Source organism: Pholcus phalangioides, unplaced genomic scaffold (genome assembly GCF_987345545.1).
Source record: "Pholcus phalangioides strain wild (caught in Gottingen) unplaced genomic scaffold, Ppha-v1.0 ptg000010l_1, whole genome shotgun sequence".
NCBI lineage: Eukaryota > Metazoa > Arthropoda > Arachnida > Araneae > Pholcidae > Pholcus > Pholcus phalangioides.
Window position 1 is genome coordinate 14885407 of NW_028301603.1, and position 18052 is coordinate 14903458.

General features: G+C 36.8%; 1 protein-coding gene across 1 annotated transcript in view; it reads left to right on the forward strand.

Annotated features, from left to right (window-relative positions):
• Positions 1–8832: 8832 nt before the first annotated feature.
• kuz (zinc-dependent metalloprotease kuz) overlaps positions 8833–18052 on the forward strand; it is a 28021-nt gene continuing 18801 nt past the window's right edge. The window contains exons 1-3 of the mRNA XM_089237697.1: positions 8833–9123; positions 16346–16484; positions 17619–17740. Coding sequence (XP_089093823.1) covers positions 9060–9123; positions 16346–16484; positions 17619–17740 — 325 coding nt within the window. The 5' untranslated portion in view covers positions 8833–9059. The remainder of the gene's footprint in view (positions 9124–16345; positions 16485–17618; positions 17741–18052) is intronic.

Genomic DNA, 18052 nt, shown 5'->3' on the forward strand with positions numbered 1-18052 from the left:
TTTCAAAGTCGGACAAAGAGGATAAGTTTGCAGAAAAAAGTGGGTCTCTAAGTCGCCCAAAACACTTCCTCATCTCTCTCATCGTTTATAGTAAGTTTTGTAAACATTATCGCATTGCATGTTTATCTATGGCGTTGTTATAACACATATACATGTTATTGTATTATTTATTATAACAGGGGTGGCCAACAGATGGCCCGCGGTTGGCCCGTTAAGTAATTTTGTGCGGCCCGCGACAAGGTAAAAAGTATCGTGAAAAAATTAAATTTATAAATAATCATAACGTGATCCTCACGTATTCCAAAGGGATCAGCATGATCCGTCCAGGGAATTTGTTAGTGTTAGTAAACATCCATGCCCGAACCCAGACCTGCACAATGAGAGGCTAGTTCCCTAACCACTCGACTGCCAGGCGGCTTTGATTGATAATTTGTGATCATTATTAGAACTATCGATTCCAACAGCAGATTTCTTGATTAACAAATTGCTTACAAACTTCTTATTTCTAGTGACGAAATTAACTTAATAACTAACTAATTAATTCAATTAATAATGGAGTGGCTTATACACCGAAGTTGCACCAATGATGCGGCCCGCGACGCTATAGCTGACCGTTATATTGGCCTGCGAACAGAAAAAAGTTGGCCACCCCCTGTATTATATTATTATTGTGTTGTATTATTGAATGAAGCCATTTTCATTAGTCACTTTTATGTGGATGAATAATTTTGGAACGAATTATGCGAGTTTCCATTATTTTCTATGGAGAAGTTTGATTCGAATAACGAGCGATTCGTATATGAGCACGTTGGTGGAACGAATTAAGTTCATTAACCGACGTGTACAGTGTATTTATGTTCACTCCAACTATTCAACTGAGCAACTTGCCAATTCTGTCACAGTCGTATACGACGTTCAAGAGACCGAGTCAAAACGTCGTATAAATTTCGAAGTCGAATAACTGAAACTTTTAAAAAAAACGATTCCCCCTCCCCACATATAAAATGTTATAAAATTTAATGTGTTTGATATTGCATTTCAATTCTGTTCTAAAAAATATCATTTCATACTTGAGAAGAAATTAAATCGCATTTCAAATCACATTAAGAAATAAAATTTAGTATATTACCTTTGGGCACGACATTGGGTACAAAATTGCAACAAAATATTTTCGACTTGAAAAAAATTCTTTCTCTTGGGCCGGTATTGCACTATACAAGTTTTATAAAAGTGCTTGTATAAAACTTGAAAAATACAACGAATAAGCTGATGGGTTACATTCAAGCTTATCCAACCGATCAGTTTATTGGTTGTATTTTTCAAGTTTTATCAAAGCACTTTTACAAAACTTTTACAGTGTAATACTGGCCTTAGACTCGCTTTTTTTTTCTTTTTTTTTGGCAGTAGGTGATTTTCGACCAGGAGCTTTATTAATTTAAAATTCTTGTTTAATTGTTCAAAAATTTCCAGTTTTTTTAAAGAAAGAGCGTTTTTTGTTTTTTCGACATTACGAATGGCGGATTTGACAGTCAGCAAACAGCAAGCAAAGCACTACATCGAAAGAAGATTCTACAGGAAATCATCGAAGGAACTTACCGTGCACGTGTACCGTATATGTCTCTTTTCGGCAAACTTGTACCCTCCAAAGGACTTCCTTACCCTCTCGGGATAATGCTGAAAACATTGGGAGAAAAAGATTCTGAAAGGATATATGGCCGTCAAAACAATTGAAACCCATTTCTTCGGGAATCGCCACATCTGTGTATTCTCAGAAACGAGCAATAAACAAATCACTTAAGTGTCCACTCTAAATGGTCATCTGCCATCTCACTGGCAACTTTTGCGTACGTCAGAAATCACCCTAAAATTTATGACTTTTGCGTTGACAATATTCAAGAAGAACTGTTTCACCAGTGCGTTTTCACTGCATACAAAAAAATTTTGTGCGCATTCGATGGATATAAATGACGGGGTTTTTTTTTCAAAAGATTCCGAGCTCGAATCGACGTGAAAAGTCGAATAATTGAGGTTTTGAGTTGAATAAATGAATGTGAATTATTTTAACATTAAAATTTATAGGAACCAATATTGCAACTGAAGCAAAGCATCGTATAAACGTGAAAGTCATATAACTGAGCGACGTATGAACGAGGTTCTATTATAGTTTGTAGATACGCCCTATTAAAAATAAGCGTTTTAAACTTTATGAAACACAATTCAACAAACTTCGCAACTGGACTCGAGTTAACTGTAACTCTTCGTTACAGTTAACTCGAGATGCTCAAAATAAAAATTTAGTTTATCATCTCTCTTCCTTGAGATTTAGTCATTTTTTTGTGCCACTGGAGTGGTCATGGTGACGATTCACATCGCAAGGTACCGCAGGCCACAACTAGGGGGCAGCAGGCGGGTCTCGTGCCCGGGCGCTGGACCCGAGGGGGCACAAATTTCATTCTGAAACCTCTCCTCCAACATTACAAGGGGGCGTCAAAATGCTCGCCTGCCCTGAGGTACCGGATTCGAACCCCTCTGTCCCCACAGTGGTGGTCGGCTGCAGTTTGTTTACTGTGGTTCCCAACTTCGAGGAGTGAATGCGAGCCGATCTCCCCTTTAGAAAGTCTCGCCACAGAGAGAAACAAACGATACAAATGTATTCAATAATTTCACTTCACTTCTGAAATGTAGATGGCAGCACTGAAAAATCAGATACTAGATACTCACTCGGACTGTTAGGTACACACACTTACATTTCCAGCACGACTCACTGGGTAGTAAATTGCCCATAGATGGTGATAGACCTGAGTTGTGCCAACAATAGTCCTGTTGGTTGTGTGAAAGAAAGTCCTTTTTTAGTGTTCGTAAACCGAATCGCTTCCGTTGCCGTAAACCGAGGGTTGACTGTACTTCGACTTTCGGAGAACATAGATAGCGCTACTCTACGAGAGAGAAAAGCATGAATTCTGCCGTGCTATTCAGATTCGAACCCAGGCAGGATGGGCATGGAGCAAGGCCCTAGGCTGGGATCTTCTGCGCACCCCCATCCCCTGTCAGACTTTCCACGGGACCTTCTATAGTTAATTCATAACGTGAAAAAGCAGAAAATGATGATAATTGTCCTGGACCACAAGGCTAGAGCCCTGTTAGCCTCGCCCTTGTGGGAGGGGGTTCTCCCTTAGAGGAGGTATTAAAGTCCTCCCTATACCTCCTCTAATCCATTGAGTCGTTCAAAGGGCTCGTCCGCGATTAACGCCTATACTAAACACTCTAGCATAGCAAATATGGCGCTATTTTAACGAGTTTACAAGCAATGACGTATTAATTTTCTCCGTTATTGTTAAGGCTAAGGACAAAATGGGAGCGGCGAGCAAAGCGGCGCATTGCTCAGACAACAGTTTGGAAATAATAGTGTTGTGTGAATATCGCTATTTTTAAATATAACTACGGAAATATTTCTCATATTTTGGTCGCTTTTCTCACTACATCTTTTCCCGCGGCACTTGATTTTGCGATCACTTCTCGGAAGATCAATGATATTTTCTACTAAATTTATGAGTAAAAAATTGAGAAAAATATCAAGTTTATCAAAGTCCCCCCCCCCCCATCCCCTGCCGTTTAAATTTGTATTATTATCATAGGCAGGAGGGTAGAAGTATGAAATCCCCCCGCTCGAATAGCTTTATTTGTATAAATATTTGTTGGTTTAATTTTTTTTACACAAGAAACGTAATTATTGACACACAAAAATCCAGCGTATAAAACATTCGGTACGCTTCCAGTATGCAGACCTGCCAACTCTCCGGATTAAAAGCCGGAGACTCCGGGTATTTTGCCCTTCCTCCGGATTTCTTTAAAATTTCTCCGAATTTTAAATCAGATTTGGAAGAAAATTGTTTTCGATTTCATTTAGATCGGATTTTTTTTAGATTTTCCCTGAGCTTTCAGGATGTCATGACATCAATGACTTCGTATGCCAAAGATTATCAATCACTAGAGCCCGGATTATATGCACTAAAAAAGTGGCAAAATATGCAAATATGCACTTATTAATCCAAAATATGCCCTTAAAAATGCAAAAATATGTATATATGAGATCTTGAAAAGTCAAAAATTCCGAAATATGCACAAAACATGTGAAAAACAGAATGTGTTTTTTAAAAGGCATCTCTTCTATTTCTTAGTGCATACGTATTCATTTAAATAAAAATATCCCCTCATATATATATATATACATTATATACCGCATATGCAAATAACTTATACATATTTTTTATTCAGGAATTTTTTTAATTTTCAGTTTGTTGTAGCTGCTCAATAACGAAAATATCAGCAACAAAAGAATTTCGACGCTATTTCTAAAAATAAAAATTAACACTGACATATCTCTAGAAATAGCCTTACAATAAAACGGTTAATATTCGTAAAATACTTTATAAATATGTATTAATTCACTAAATTTCCCCTGCGAGAAAAAAAACCGATGCTGTGAAAATATTATGAACAATATTTCTTTAAAAAATTATAAAAAAATTGAGTGAGCATAAATAAACCTTCAAAAATATGCACTTATACTGAAAATTCTTTGATTTTATGCATTGATATGCGTTAATGCTAAAAAAGGACAAATAAATATAATCTGGGCTCTATCCATCACTAATAGCATCCAAGATTATTATATTCTGCTTAGGGGCTACGTAGGACCTGCTTAGGGAAGAAGGGGGAGGTGTACTTTTTCTCAATTGATTAAAAAACCGCAATTTTTTTTTTAATCGGGTTCACTGGGAAGGGCTAGGTAAGGTTATTCACGGTAAATTACGGTATGGTTGCAGGAAATTATGGGATTTTTGCAGAAAATTACAAGACCTGTGCGTTTTTCAGGTTGACAGGTCCGAGTATGTAAATGTTGATGGTACACACAGGGCCGCAACTAGATGCTTGGTCACGCGGGGCAAGCTCGCATTTTGAGACCCCATTGTAATGTTGAAGGAGAGGTTTCAGAATGAAATTTGCGCCCCCTCGGGTCCAGCGCCCGGGGCACGAGACCCACCTGCTCCCCCCTAGTTGCGGCCCTGGGTACACAGAAAATAAACAAACAAATAAAACCCAATTTTTCCGTAGAAACATACATGTGATTTTTAATTCAGACTACTCAAATACATTTTCTCACACACGGTGCATGATAAATTAGCTTAAAATTTAAAATATAAATATTATAAACTCAAAATATAAATCATTTTCAGGTTTGGTTAAGCACGTGCGCACGAAAAAAGTTTGACGGGGAATACGTGAAAATTATTCGGTACTTGATGTTTCTATTTGATCGACGACACCATTTTGAAGTAGGTCGAGCGCTCAACATCAACGATTCTGGTGACATTTTTGACCTCACTACCGCTTTTTTAATAGCGAAAACAAGCCACCTTCTAGCAGAAGGTACTTTCTGTTCTAGAAGGTGTTGACAGAGCAGCGAAAACAAAATATCTTGATTGCGTTGCTCTTATCGCTTGTCGCGGAGTTCCCACCCTGATGCGGTGCGCGCCACTATACGCAGGCGCATTAGAATCAGTGTGTTCGATTTCGCTGCTCGGATCTCGGAGCGGCGAGCAAAGCGACGAATGAAAAGGAAGAGAAGCGAGATGAGAATATATATATACAGTCGGCCCCCCGTATTCGCAGGGGTTACGTTCCGGGAGTGACCGCGAATACGGAAATCTGCGAATAACAGAAACCATAGGTTTTTTATTGTATACCTCGTTTATTGAATACCATGAGAAAGAGCAGGGTGACGCAGAGGTAGAAGCGAATGTAAAAGAGGTTGCAGCGAGAGAAAGATTGTTGGCGGTGTTTTCTGAAGGAACGTTGTGATTTTTCTGTTTGCCGTGTCTTCTTCATATCATCAAATATGCTAGAATATGTTGACAAGGCTTCCTCTACCAATTTTTCTACGTGTGAAGAACGTAAAATAGAGGGATATATGTAATGAAAATAATCTATTGCTGATTTCAGCTTGCGAATCTCTTCCGCTATGTTACTTGTGATGAACTTGTCTTCTACTTCTTTATCTCGATCTTCTTCATCTGGTACTGCTTCAGTTTCAGTACCAGTTAGCTGCATTAAATACTCCTCGGTCAACCCAATATCAAAAGAACTTTGAGAATTGCATGTATTCACTCTCAAGGTACCTCCTGACTTCCGAAACAAAAAACCGTTTAAACCAATCCAGGAAAAGTGTTTTCATAGTCCAAGCCTTTTTATTGTTCGTCCAAAATACTGGGAACTTTGGCTTATCCTTCCCTTCAACGCTCGCGGATTCGCAGATTTGAAAATGATGGTGGGCTTTATCAGGGGCGTAGCCAGAAATTTCGTTTGGGGGGGGAACCACTTTCATTTCGGGGGGGGGACCAAAGTGACAGAACAATGGATTTGGCCATCTTTTTCCCTTTTTTCGGTCATTTTCTCACATTTCGGGGGGGGGGACCAGACCCCCAAGTCCCCCCCCCCTGGCTACGCCCTTGGGCTTTATCATGTAACACGGATCCCATAGGAGCTGCAAAGTTTTGACTGCCACAGGTACTCATACGCATTTGCGCAAAACAACATAGTTAGTCCATCTCTACTTGCCTTAAAACCAAGAGCTCGCTTTTTTTCTCTTGCTTAACTTCTTTGTGGCATTTTCTTCCAAAATAGTGTAGTTTCGTCAGCGTTAAATACCTGGTGAGGTGCATAACATTTCTCTTCAATAATTTTCTACAAAGTCTTTCGAAATTTTCTAGCTGCCTCCTGGTCGAAAGAGGCTTGATCGCCAGTGATCGCCAAACGATTCGGATTTCGCAATCCGAATCGTTTCTTAAACCTATGAAACAACCTTTACTTGCATAAGATTCTTATGAAATAGGCGTTTCACCAGCCCTTTCCTTATGGAAGAGTCAAATTTTTTCGCATTTTCTGTTATAATATTACGATCAATTGAAATACCTTTTTGTGTCAGTCTTGTACCCACAAAAAACAGCATTTTCTGTATGTGAAACACACGGATCCCATAGGAGCTGCAAAGTTTTGACTGCCACAGGTCAGCTACGGCTGAACGAATTTCAGATTCCATTTTCTTGATATATCTCACCGAACATTCGTTGATTCCGTAATGGCGGACCACAGAAGGTATTGACTTCGCCAAGCAGTCAATATATCAAATTTTTCTTGTCAAGTTTTTACTTTTATTCACCTTTTCAAAGCATTATCAGTAACATTAGAAGAATGGTCCATCCTAAACAAGCACAACTCAAATTTTGTAAACAAAACACGTGAACGACGATTGCTGAGTATTTCAGAAAAAAATTCCAATAAAGGGAAAAAACCGCGAATACGGGGGGCCGACTGTAGCTGCGAGCAAGGAACATAGCACACATAGTGGGGGCGTTTAATATAGCAGAGTATCGAATAGAAACTCACAATCAGCTTAGTTTTTTTTTTAATTAAAGAATGCTTAAAAATTTCATAATTATAAAAACCATTGCTCAGACAACAGTTTGGAAATAATAGTGTTGTGTGAATATCGTTATTTTTAAATATAACTACGGAAATATTCCTCATATTTTGGTCGCTACGGAAATATTCCACTCATGGTTTGGTCGCTTTTCTCCTCGCACTTGAGCGCGAGTACTTTTCAAAAAATAAAATAAGTTATATTTTCTAATTTTCTATTAAATTTATGAATAAAAAATTGAGAGAAATATCTAGTTTATCAAAGCCCCTCTACCGTTTAAATTTGCATTAGTAGCATAGGCGGAAGGGTAGAAGTGAAAAATTTTCCCCCGCTCGAATACTTAGAGGAGAAATATTCTCCTCGATGGCTCGAATAGCCTTATTTGTATAAATATTTGACGCAAGAAACGTAATTATTGACACATGTGTACTATGTGATCAGCCTAATGCCGATTGCGCAGTTATTTTCGTCTTCCCTTTTTTTTTCTTCTTGAAATATTATAATGCAAATTTTATGCACATAAAAAATTAAAACAGGAAAACCTGTTTATGTATGCAGGTCAATCAAGGTTATCAAGGAAACCTTAGTTATGCAAAAATAAAAACAGGAAAATCTCCTTGTAAAAAAAATTTTGTAAAATTTTGGAGAAATCTTTCATCTCAGCAGGGCCGTCTAAAGAGCATCACGAGCCAAGTGATTTTTCTGAGGTCCTACGAGACAAATTCTCGAAAATTTCAATCAGATCTCATTTTTGTGAGGCTCCCCACCCCCTCTTCTCTCGATGTGCGTGAGTGAGCACCATGCCTTAAGACGACACTCATGCCCCCCCCCCCCCCACATCCTGGAGCAGGGCCCTAAGCTGAGATATTTGAATTTATAGCGTGAAAAAAAAATGAAAATCGTCCTACGATTGGAGCCCTTGTAAGCCCCACCCTTGTGTGGGGGGGGGGGGGCATGATGACACTGCATCTCAGCTGGGCAAAAACCATGCGTGCTCCAGCTGAAATCCAAACGAACGGAAAGTGACGAGCCAAACATTTGACCGCCAGGCGGCGCGGAAGTCTTTGTTTTTGTCAAGTTTCAAAGGAAAAAAAAAACACAAACACTAAAAGAAAATTGAAAAATGACAAACACAAAAACAACAGATTTTAAAAAAGCATGGGAAATCATTTTCAACTTCTCACACAAAAATTGATAAAATCGCAATGTAACTGATTTGGCGACTGTTTCCAACCACAGTCACAAAACTTTGGCAACGTGATACTATTTTCCTGACAGCGAACACACGCCATATCTGGATTCCTCTTATCAACAAAAGCAACCCGCTGAGGCGAAAGGTGTATTAACTCCTCGATGCCTTGCCTGCAACCAGTGGTGCGGATTTCCTCCATTTAAATTACGGAATTGAGAAGAAAAAAAAAACGCATCACAACAACAATAGCATTTTGTATTCATTTTTTTAATTTTTGAATCGCAATCATCGAAATTTAAATTTCACAAAAATGGAATCCTGACCAATTATTTCGTAAAGGAAAGCGTCTCCGGAGTCGCGATTTTATATTAAATCATCCATGAGGAGATGACATCTTTAAAGTTTTTCTTTCTGTTGTTCTTTGTTGCGAGGAGCAGTGCAATTCAGAATGGTGGGTGATATTTACTTTTGTGTTTACCGTCCTCTTTTGTTTTTGTTTTTTTTGATATTGTTTAACGTTGTGAAAGCTACAACGATCCCATTATTGCGATATGACTCATCGCATTGTTGCAAAACATGGAAAATGCATTTTGATTTGTTTGTTTGTTGACCTCGCGGAGATTTGTTTGTTGATTGTGTGTTTGTGAGCATCGGATCGCTCTTTGGGAAATTAAATTAGTTGCGGAGATAACGCTTATCAAACAGTTGAATTTTCTATTATTATAAGTTTGGACGTTGAACTCGATTTTGAAATGGGTTGGTGATTGTGTGTGTGTGTGTGTGTGCACAACATGCTAGGACATGCATGGTGGGTTGAATGTGTAGGCGCGATTCCGTGTTAGCCCACTCACTCCCTATGGATGAATCAATTCGTTTTGAGATCTTTGTAGATTATTATTGTTTGCATGTATGCAGAGCCCGATTTTGATTTGGGGGGGGGAAGGGGGAGTTTGCTTTGTAGGTGGGTAATATGTGCACATTTTAAGCCCTGGGCAAATGCAATTTCTTGTTTTGGTTTTTATTCAAACACAGGGACGAGCTTAAGTATTTTGCGTCTCGGTGCAAAAAAAATTTGCGGCCCCTCTGAACAGGGGTTTTCTAATACCCCAGGGTGTCCATGGGTACTCTGTAGCCCGAAAACGACTGTAAAACTCCTTCTTAGTCAAAAAATGCCACTTTGCAATTAATATGGACAAAAGTGTCCGCTTCCCAGTGAAAAAATTGCAAGTGCGCCCACAGGCACTCGAAGATTTGGGGCTCTCTGGGCTAGAAAACCAATTATCTACCTAGGCTCTCAACTTTAGAGGTTCTCTATCTTGGACTGAATTTTAAGCTATTGCTTTGCTAAAAAGTTGAAGTCAAAATAATCAAAACATTTTTATTCCCTTTTGCTGACCAAAAATTTAGCGGCCGCACCCTTCGCACCTGCCTAAGTCTGGTCCTGTTCAAACATATTCGGAGTGCAACTTTGATCTCAAGGGAGTTCCTGAATAGAGTAATTGGTGGGGGGTAGGTATCATTCATTACACTGAACAACAATGAAATTACGTCTGACATGAAAATGGATAGTTTCACATGAATTTGACCTGCTGAATATGAATACAGGTATCATTCGCTTTGCGCGGTTTTGCTTTAAGCGTTTTCACTATAACGCAGTTCTTACAAGTTGATGTTAGAAATGCAACCTGTAAAATTTTGGATTTGAGTTTATAACTTTAAATCTTGGAAACAGTCTTATAAATTGAAGATATATAACATAGTTGAATCCTCTGATGACGAAGTACGTTGGATTTGATGATGTAGTTGAGACAGATATGAGAGAAATTCTCAGATACAACTCACCAGATCTCACTGATGAACGTTTGGTAGCGCATTGGCATTTCCAGGAGAAATTTAATCTGAAAAGCGGTGTAAGTGAAACTAGAATTTTCACATTTGCGCGAAATGTGTGTAATTCTCTGGCTTTGCTGCTAAAGTTTTTATAAAGAGAACGAAAAATGTTGCATGTCAGCCGCATCTCAACTGTTTCATTAGTTATCATACAAGGCTCTGCACAAAAGGAAACATCCATACTCACTAGAATCAGAAGTAGCGAAGGCAGAAAAAGTATTGATTTAATTCATTCATATTCCCTAAATTGATGAGATTTATCCATAAGTTTGAATGATTCATTCATTAAAAAAGTTCCTTTGCCATTCTGTTAAATTTTTTTAAATCCTTCTAAAGAAAACCAACCCCCCTATCCTTATCTTTCCTATGTTAAATTCAACTCACTTTACGTGATTTCGTTGTACGAGACTAGTTTGCAGAGCCAATTAATCGTGTAAAGCGACGAACGCCCATATCACTATGGAAAACCTTTATTGGCTCTCGCTTTGGACAGATTCCCATGGTTGATGTAAACCAATGTTTCCCAAAGTAATTCCCTACCAGGGGGGCAAGATCGCCCCCCTGGTAGGCAATGGAATTGTCCGGGGAGGGACGGCGATAAATGCTACGAGTATAACATAAGATTCTATAGGTTTCCCTTGAGTCTGGGACCATGAGATTAAAAAAAAAAAATTCTGAGGAAGGGGGCAATGAAACAAAAAGTTTAAGACATCATGATGTAGACTTTCACAGAGAACAAGGACTTACCAGGCTGTATGGCTATGGGTCTTCTACTGATCACGAAATAATAACTGTTCTCATCTAATCCCAAATGAACATGAAAAATCCAAGTCCCCAAGCAGAATATGCTGCAAACAGTGTTGTACATCACAGGGCAATCTGGAAGAATTTTAAGAAAAGTGTAGAAAATACTATTGTGGGAATTTTTATTGCAGAACATTTTCAGTAAGCTGAGAGTTTGTTGCAGAACATTCTGCTTTGGAGGGATCCAGCCAATTGTAACAAACTACAATGAGCAGGGGTGTAAAAGCTGATAAGGAGGACACCTTGTTCTGTCATCCCTGAAGATGCTTCCCTCAAAGAAGAATATGCCAAAATCTGTTATGTATACCACTGAACAATCAGTGCTACTGCAGAACAATCTGAAAGAGTATTTAGAAAAGTGTAGAGAACATGGGAATTTTTACCACAGAAAGATGCCAAGGGCTTGCTATAGAACAATTCAGAACATTCTGCTTTGGGGATGCTTGCCACAGCTGCAGGTTAAATGTTAGAAATGATTAGAAAATCACGGCCAAACAGCCCGTCAGGTCCTTGTTTTCAGTTGAAGTGTTTTCCGAGTAGTATCACTAGACAACAATGAAACTGTGTCTGACAATATACACCATTCCGAATGATTTTGACCTGCTGAACACGAATATGACCACGGAAAAGTTTTTTGGCTCTTGCTTTTGAGATAATATAACCTGTTAGCAGTTGAAAAAGTGCTTTAAAAGCATTATTGTATAGTGAAAAAATGGTAAGGACCTTAGACCATTACCAAGGAAAATGGTCAATCTCTGGATGTTGACTGAAAATTGTTGGACAATTGTAAGAAATGGTCCTCGCGGCTGGTTCAAGCATACTGCAAAAGGAAGCAACATGTCAGATGCTGATAAATGATCTATTATGCTGTAATACTTTTGTTGTTTCTATGTATTTTTGTGTATATCAATTTTGTGCCTTTATATATTTGGTGCAATTTCTGTATATTTGAGATTTTTTTCTGTATGTTTATTTTGTTTTCTCTAGGCTTACAATTACACTTTGTTTCAATGTATTGTATCATTGTATATGTGATTTCCCAGGAAACCATAGCAATTCCGCCTTTTTATGTTTAAATTCATGTTCAGCATACCAAATTATATTCGGACGTAGGAACTTTGTCTGAATTTGTTGTTCAGTATTGTTATTGGTATGGATTATACAGGATGAGATAAAAGAAATTATTTTCCCTTACTGAAAATGTATCTCAAACTGAAACAAGAAGGACGAAAAGAAGCCTAAAACTTTTCTGTGTCTTTATCTGGTCTGGTCTATTGTGGGTGTAAATGTTTTAAAAATATTTTTGTGATTGAGTTGGACAATGCAGGCATAAAAGTATTTGCAGGGCCGCGACTACATGTTTGGTCAGCCGGGGCAAGCACTCATTTTGGCGGCCCTCATAATGTTGAAGGAGAGGTTAATGAGTGAAATTTGCATCCTCTCTAGTCCGGTGCCCGGGGCACCAGACCCGCCTGCACTGCCCAAGCGTCGGCCCTGAGTATTTTAATATATTGAAGAAAAATGAAGGGAAGGCATTTTGCTCCTCATGGCCTAAAGCAATAAAGAAAATTAAAAATTTCAAAAGAAAATATCATGCTATTAAAAAAAAAATTTAAATGTTACTTTTTTAAAGTTAATAATTTGAAAATTTCTCTGGAACAGGTTCCCTGTGTCCAATCTAAAAGGTGTGCCTTCCCTCAAAAGTAGGATCTGTGTATGTCCCTGGCCACTTAAGAATGTCCATAGTTGCTTATTAATTTGGATATAGGCTATTCATGTCTTAAAATGTTGACCACTTACAGTAGAACCCAGCTGATATATGAACTGACTGGGACCCATTCGGATTACCTAAACTGTTAGAAACCCTTGATGACAATTGGTATCTGCTTTGCACACCTGACAATTCCATTTAACCAAGGCCATCTGAAAGAGTTCATGGTGTTGGAAAACTGGCCTAAAATATTTTTTGGGTTCTTTTTCCAACTTCGTCAAAAATGTTTTTTGATGATTAAAGCACTGAGTGTGAAATAACAGATAACTTTATTGAAATAAAATATTATTGAATGTAAGCTGGAAAAATTGTGAGAAAACAAAATTATTTGGAACTTCCTGTTTGACATCATTTACCCATTTGGTAGGGGTTCAAGACATCACTGCATTTAACAATAATCGAGATCCAATAGAGTTCATTTGCCTATAAGAAATACACCATATCCCCCATTCTTTTTCATTCACCCTTTTGGTGATGTTTGGATTAGCATGGTTCTAGTGTGTAGCAATAATGTGTTTTAGTCTTTCAAAGTAAATGTGCAATCAATGATTAGGTAGGCTTACCAAAGAAATTCTAATATTTGGCATTTTTATTTTTACAGAGAGTCAAATAGTAAGTATTTTCAGTGATTAGGATTCAAAAATTCACTGTGTTTTAAAATACAAATTGGACAAAAAAAGTAATAAAATAATTTTAAAATAAAACTATACAGGGCTGATGAAATATTGAAAACAATTGGGAAACAAATGCTTAGTGGAACTGAGAACATTTATGGAGCGAATCATGGCTTGAAAAACTGATAAAAGATTTAACTAAATTCAGAAAATATATCAATATTTTTCACAATTAATAATAACTCAATAGGTGAAGGCGGCTTGAGAGAATTTTTGCTGATTTTTGGTAAAAATAAGAAAATGAAAAGGTCCTGGTAACAAAGAGAACAAACAAATCGTGCCTTAAGGTTGCTACACTCATTCAGGTTTACCTGACACAGGCATACCTGCACGGACAAGCCTGAACATGTGTAGTGGGCTTAACTGGCAAAGAAAGATAATACAGTAAAAGTTTTATTGTATGTATGTACTATTAAATGAATGCAATAGGTAAGTAAAAATAATGATATTAAATGTTCAGTTTCCATTATTTTTATCAAATCCTGTGACAAAGCACATTTAAACAGGTAGAAAACAGTATTATTTGTTTTTATTTTCTTTACCCAATTCCACTTAATATATTTTTTGGTGAAGCCATTCAGATGTATAAACTGCATTTATAAAAAATGGCAGAAGAAAATGTTTTCATAAAAATGCAGCAGCATTTTACATGCCATAGCGTTTTAGAAGCTTCACATAGTTTTCATGCAAGAAATAAAAAATACAAAAGTTTTAATAGAATTCAATTTTTTATATCAAACTTACCTTCTGTTTTCTTTGTGCATTTTATAATATAATTGATAAAACATTAAACATTATAGAGTAAAACATATTGGTTCGAATTTCCTCACAATAGGACTATTAAGGGAGGGGGAAATTAGATGAGAAAGTCCTGGTTTTGAATTGGTCACGAGAGCTTAAAATTAACTTTCAATGTATCCAATCTAACCCAAAAAAAAAAGTTTCAACTGATGATTAGCTAAATTAAGGCTCAAAGATAAGTTATTTTTTAGTAATGCAATATTCTATATCCAGTGAAATCTGTATGAAACAGAACACCAAGAGACTGAAATAATATTCTGGCTTAGACAGGTTTCCATTTTATAAGGGTGCATATCAAAGCACTAATTATTGATGGGACTGTCTTTTGATTCCGTTAAAAACAGGTTTCTGTCTCTCACAGTGTCCGTCTTAGACAGGTTTCATTGTATTAACATCAGACATGAAATCAGTTCATCATTTTCATTTGAGTTTTGACTTTTTTCGACATCTTTAAAATTCTTATGTATCCTATATATATTAAATGCCCTCAACTTAGTCAGAATCTATCTTTCATTTGACCTCATGTGTCTATCATCCGCAGATAATCCTTGCTTGATTCCCATTTTTATTGGGGAACTTTAGGGGGGGAGGGAATAAATAGCATATACAAAAAAGACCCCTAAAAATGATTTAGAGATGAAGTACGTTATCAGTTATGTGTGTTTTCAGGTTTACGAAAAGAAATAAAAAATACAGTTAAAAACGGCTTATATTAAAACACTCAGCAGAGAACTTTGATGCACATTGATTTACGTGAATAATGCCAGAATTTTTATAACTATATGTTTTTGCATATAACATGTGATTCACACGATAATGACAAAAATTTAAAGAAACATATGTATTTCTCAGTGCATATAGATCTCTGCATTTTATTTTGCTTATTATTATTTTTAAAAATTAGAATAAAATAATTAAAAAAAGGTTTAGCAGGGCTTTTGAAAAACCCCAAGTGTCATGGTGACTAGAAAATCTGTATTGACCCCTGAAATTTTCTATGTGTAATTGCTAACTTAGTTTAAGGATGAAATAAAATTTTCTGATTCCATGGCAGTGTGTCTTCTAACATGGCAAATTTGTCATTAGGTCTTGGAAAAATTGAATAAACATTATTCTGGGCTGTTTCTCTTGAGGATGAAAAAAAACATGATTGACTCCTAAGAAATCAGACTCCATAATTTTTTTCAGATTCGTCAAACTCTGGCTTAAGAGTGCAAGTATAAGAATCAGTTGTGAATATTTGTTGGATATTTTTTTTATTTCTTGAGATTTCATTATTGGTAAATTAAATTTGAGTATGTAGTAACCCTTGATTTAACCCCACCATTCATTTCGCAGAACATTATAGCGAGTTTGGCATTTTATCGAATCACTGTTTAACATGTGTAAATCCTATAAATAGAAGAATTTGTTCCCTGAAAATTTCTAGCAGATTTGGTGTGACATCGGTAGGGGGATAGGAGTGCTATGATTAGGTTTTATGCCACTGTGGATTGTAGAATTCGCATGTAAGGATCATCCACTTCCACAGGTTATATGCAGAAATTATGTTAATTATAATCTATATAAGTGAGTATTATAAAATGGAAAGACAAAAAAAAAATTCATATAGGCTTATCCATGTGAGCTACAAGTTGGTTTGAACTGTATTACTAGGCAATATGGAATAATACTGTATAATTATAATTTGAGTTGGTTTTGATCGAGACATTGTTTTTTAATGTTTTTTACAGCTCAAAAATTCAATGAATACATCCTTCATTATGAGAAATTGAACTACAACACCAAAAAAGTTCACGATAATCACTTACGTGCCAAACGTTCAGCTCCGACCAATCCATATGTGTACATAAATTTTTCTGCTCAACAAAGGTAAGTTAGAGAATTTTTATGGCAACTTTGCTTGTACTATTGAATTTTCTTATGTTTTTACTTACCTGGATTTATGCTGTCTTTTAAACGGAGTTCTCCATCAGTATTATTTTTTTTAATAGTTGCAACCAGGGTTCCCTCAGGCTTGTCATTTCCGTTAATCTGACAATAATATTTTTTATCACAAAAAATGAGAAACTTTGCCTGGTTTTAATTTATACAAAAATTGCCACGTTAATGATGGAAGAAACACACCACCTATTTCGTCAGCTTGGACAGGCTTTATTAACCTCAGTCGTGACAAAACTTTCAACACTTTACAACAGATGGCTCCCCAATTCGCATCCAAAGACCACTCGGACGCAGCAAATACAAAGGCGAACTCTTCGGACGACCAGACGTAAACATCACTCCTCCACGACTCATTCGTGTGAATTTCTTACCACGAGGTCCTGATGACGGCTCTCCATTGAAGAGCCGAAACGCGTCGACCATTCAACCAATTGAATTTATTTGTCTTAAAAACGTGGTAATTTTTGTATAAAATAATATTTTTAGCTGAATCTTGGAGAAAGGGTTAGCAAAATCATCAATCACAAAGGGTCAGTAAATGTTTCACCAATCGAAACATTTTGTTCAGATTTGTTGTAATGCTGATTTGTGCAATGGGAATTTCGGTTTTGGACCAATTTTTGCTTCAATTAATTACCCATTGCATATGATGCTGTGAAATTTTGATTTTTAGGTAGAATATGGCAAGTTTTTCAGCGATAGGTCTATATTATTGAAACATCTATTCATGGCTCACAAATTTTCTCAGAAGTATATTATTGAAATTTGCGAGTGGCATGTGAAAGTTTATCACAAAAAATTTACAAATCAAAAAGTGATTTTGTTTTTCAATGATTTCACATGGATCAACCCTTTTGCAAGTTTGCTAGATCAGGCCTTGCCAGAATCTTTCTAGACACATTGATGCATTGAACATTAAAAGATCGGATCTGCCCCGCTTCAACACATAGTGATACAACAAAAACTTTATTTATTGATATGTTTTTAAGAATAAAATATGAATGTGAATTGAGCATTATTGATGGGTATTCTGTATTCATGAAAATATTTCTTTTTCCCCAGGCATTTCAACATCCGATTAAAGCGTGATACATCAGTGTTTTCCAAGAAACTCATCGTAGATACACCAGATGGTGAAATAACCGATTTTGACACATCTCATATTTATTCTGGTCACATTCCAGGTACATGTTTCACATTTTTTTTGCTCAATTTTTACTGTGTGAAAATTTATAGATTAGAATTTGTGAAATGTAGAGCGATATCGTAGCAAACATAGTTTTGCCACCCTTTTCACTTGTAAAGGTAGAAGTTTTACAAGTGCCCCTGAACAAGATTGCTTAATGGGGTGATTGCCTCTAATGCCCTTCCTCCTAGTTTCGACCCTGTCAGGACATACCCTTTTCAAAAGTGGTATTCTCTGCTTCATGTACACTGCTGGCCACCCAAATTGCAACACCAAGAAAGACAAGAGATATCGCAACAATATTTATTTT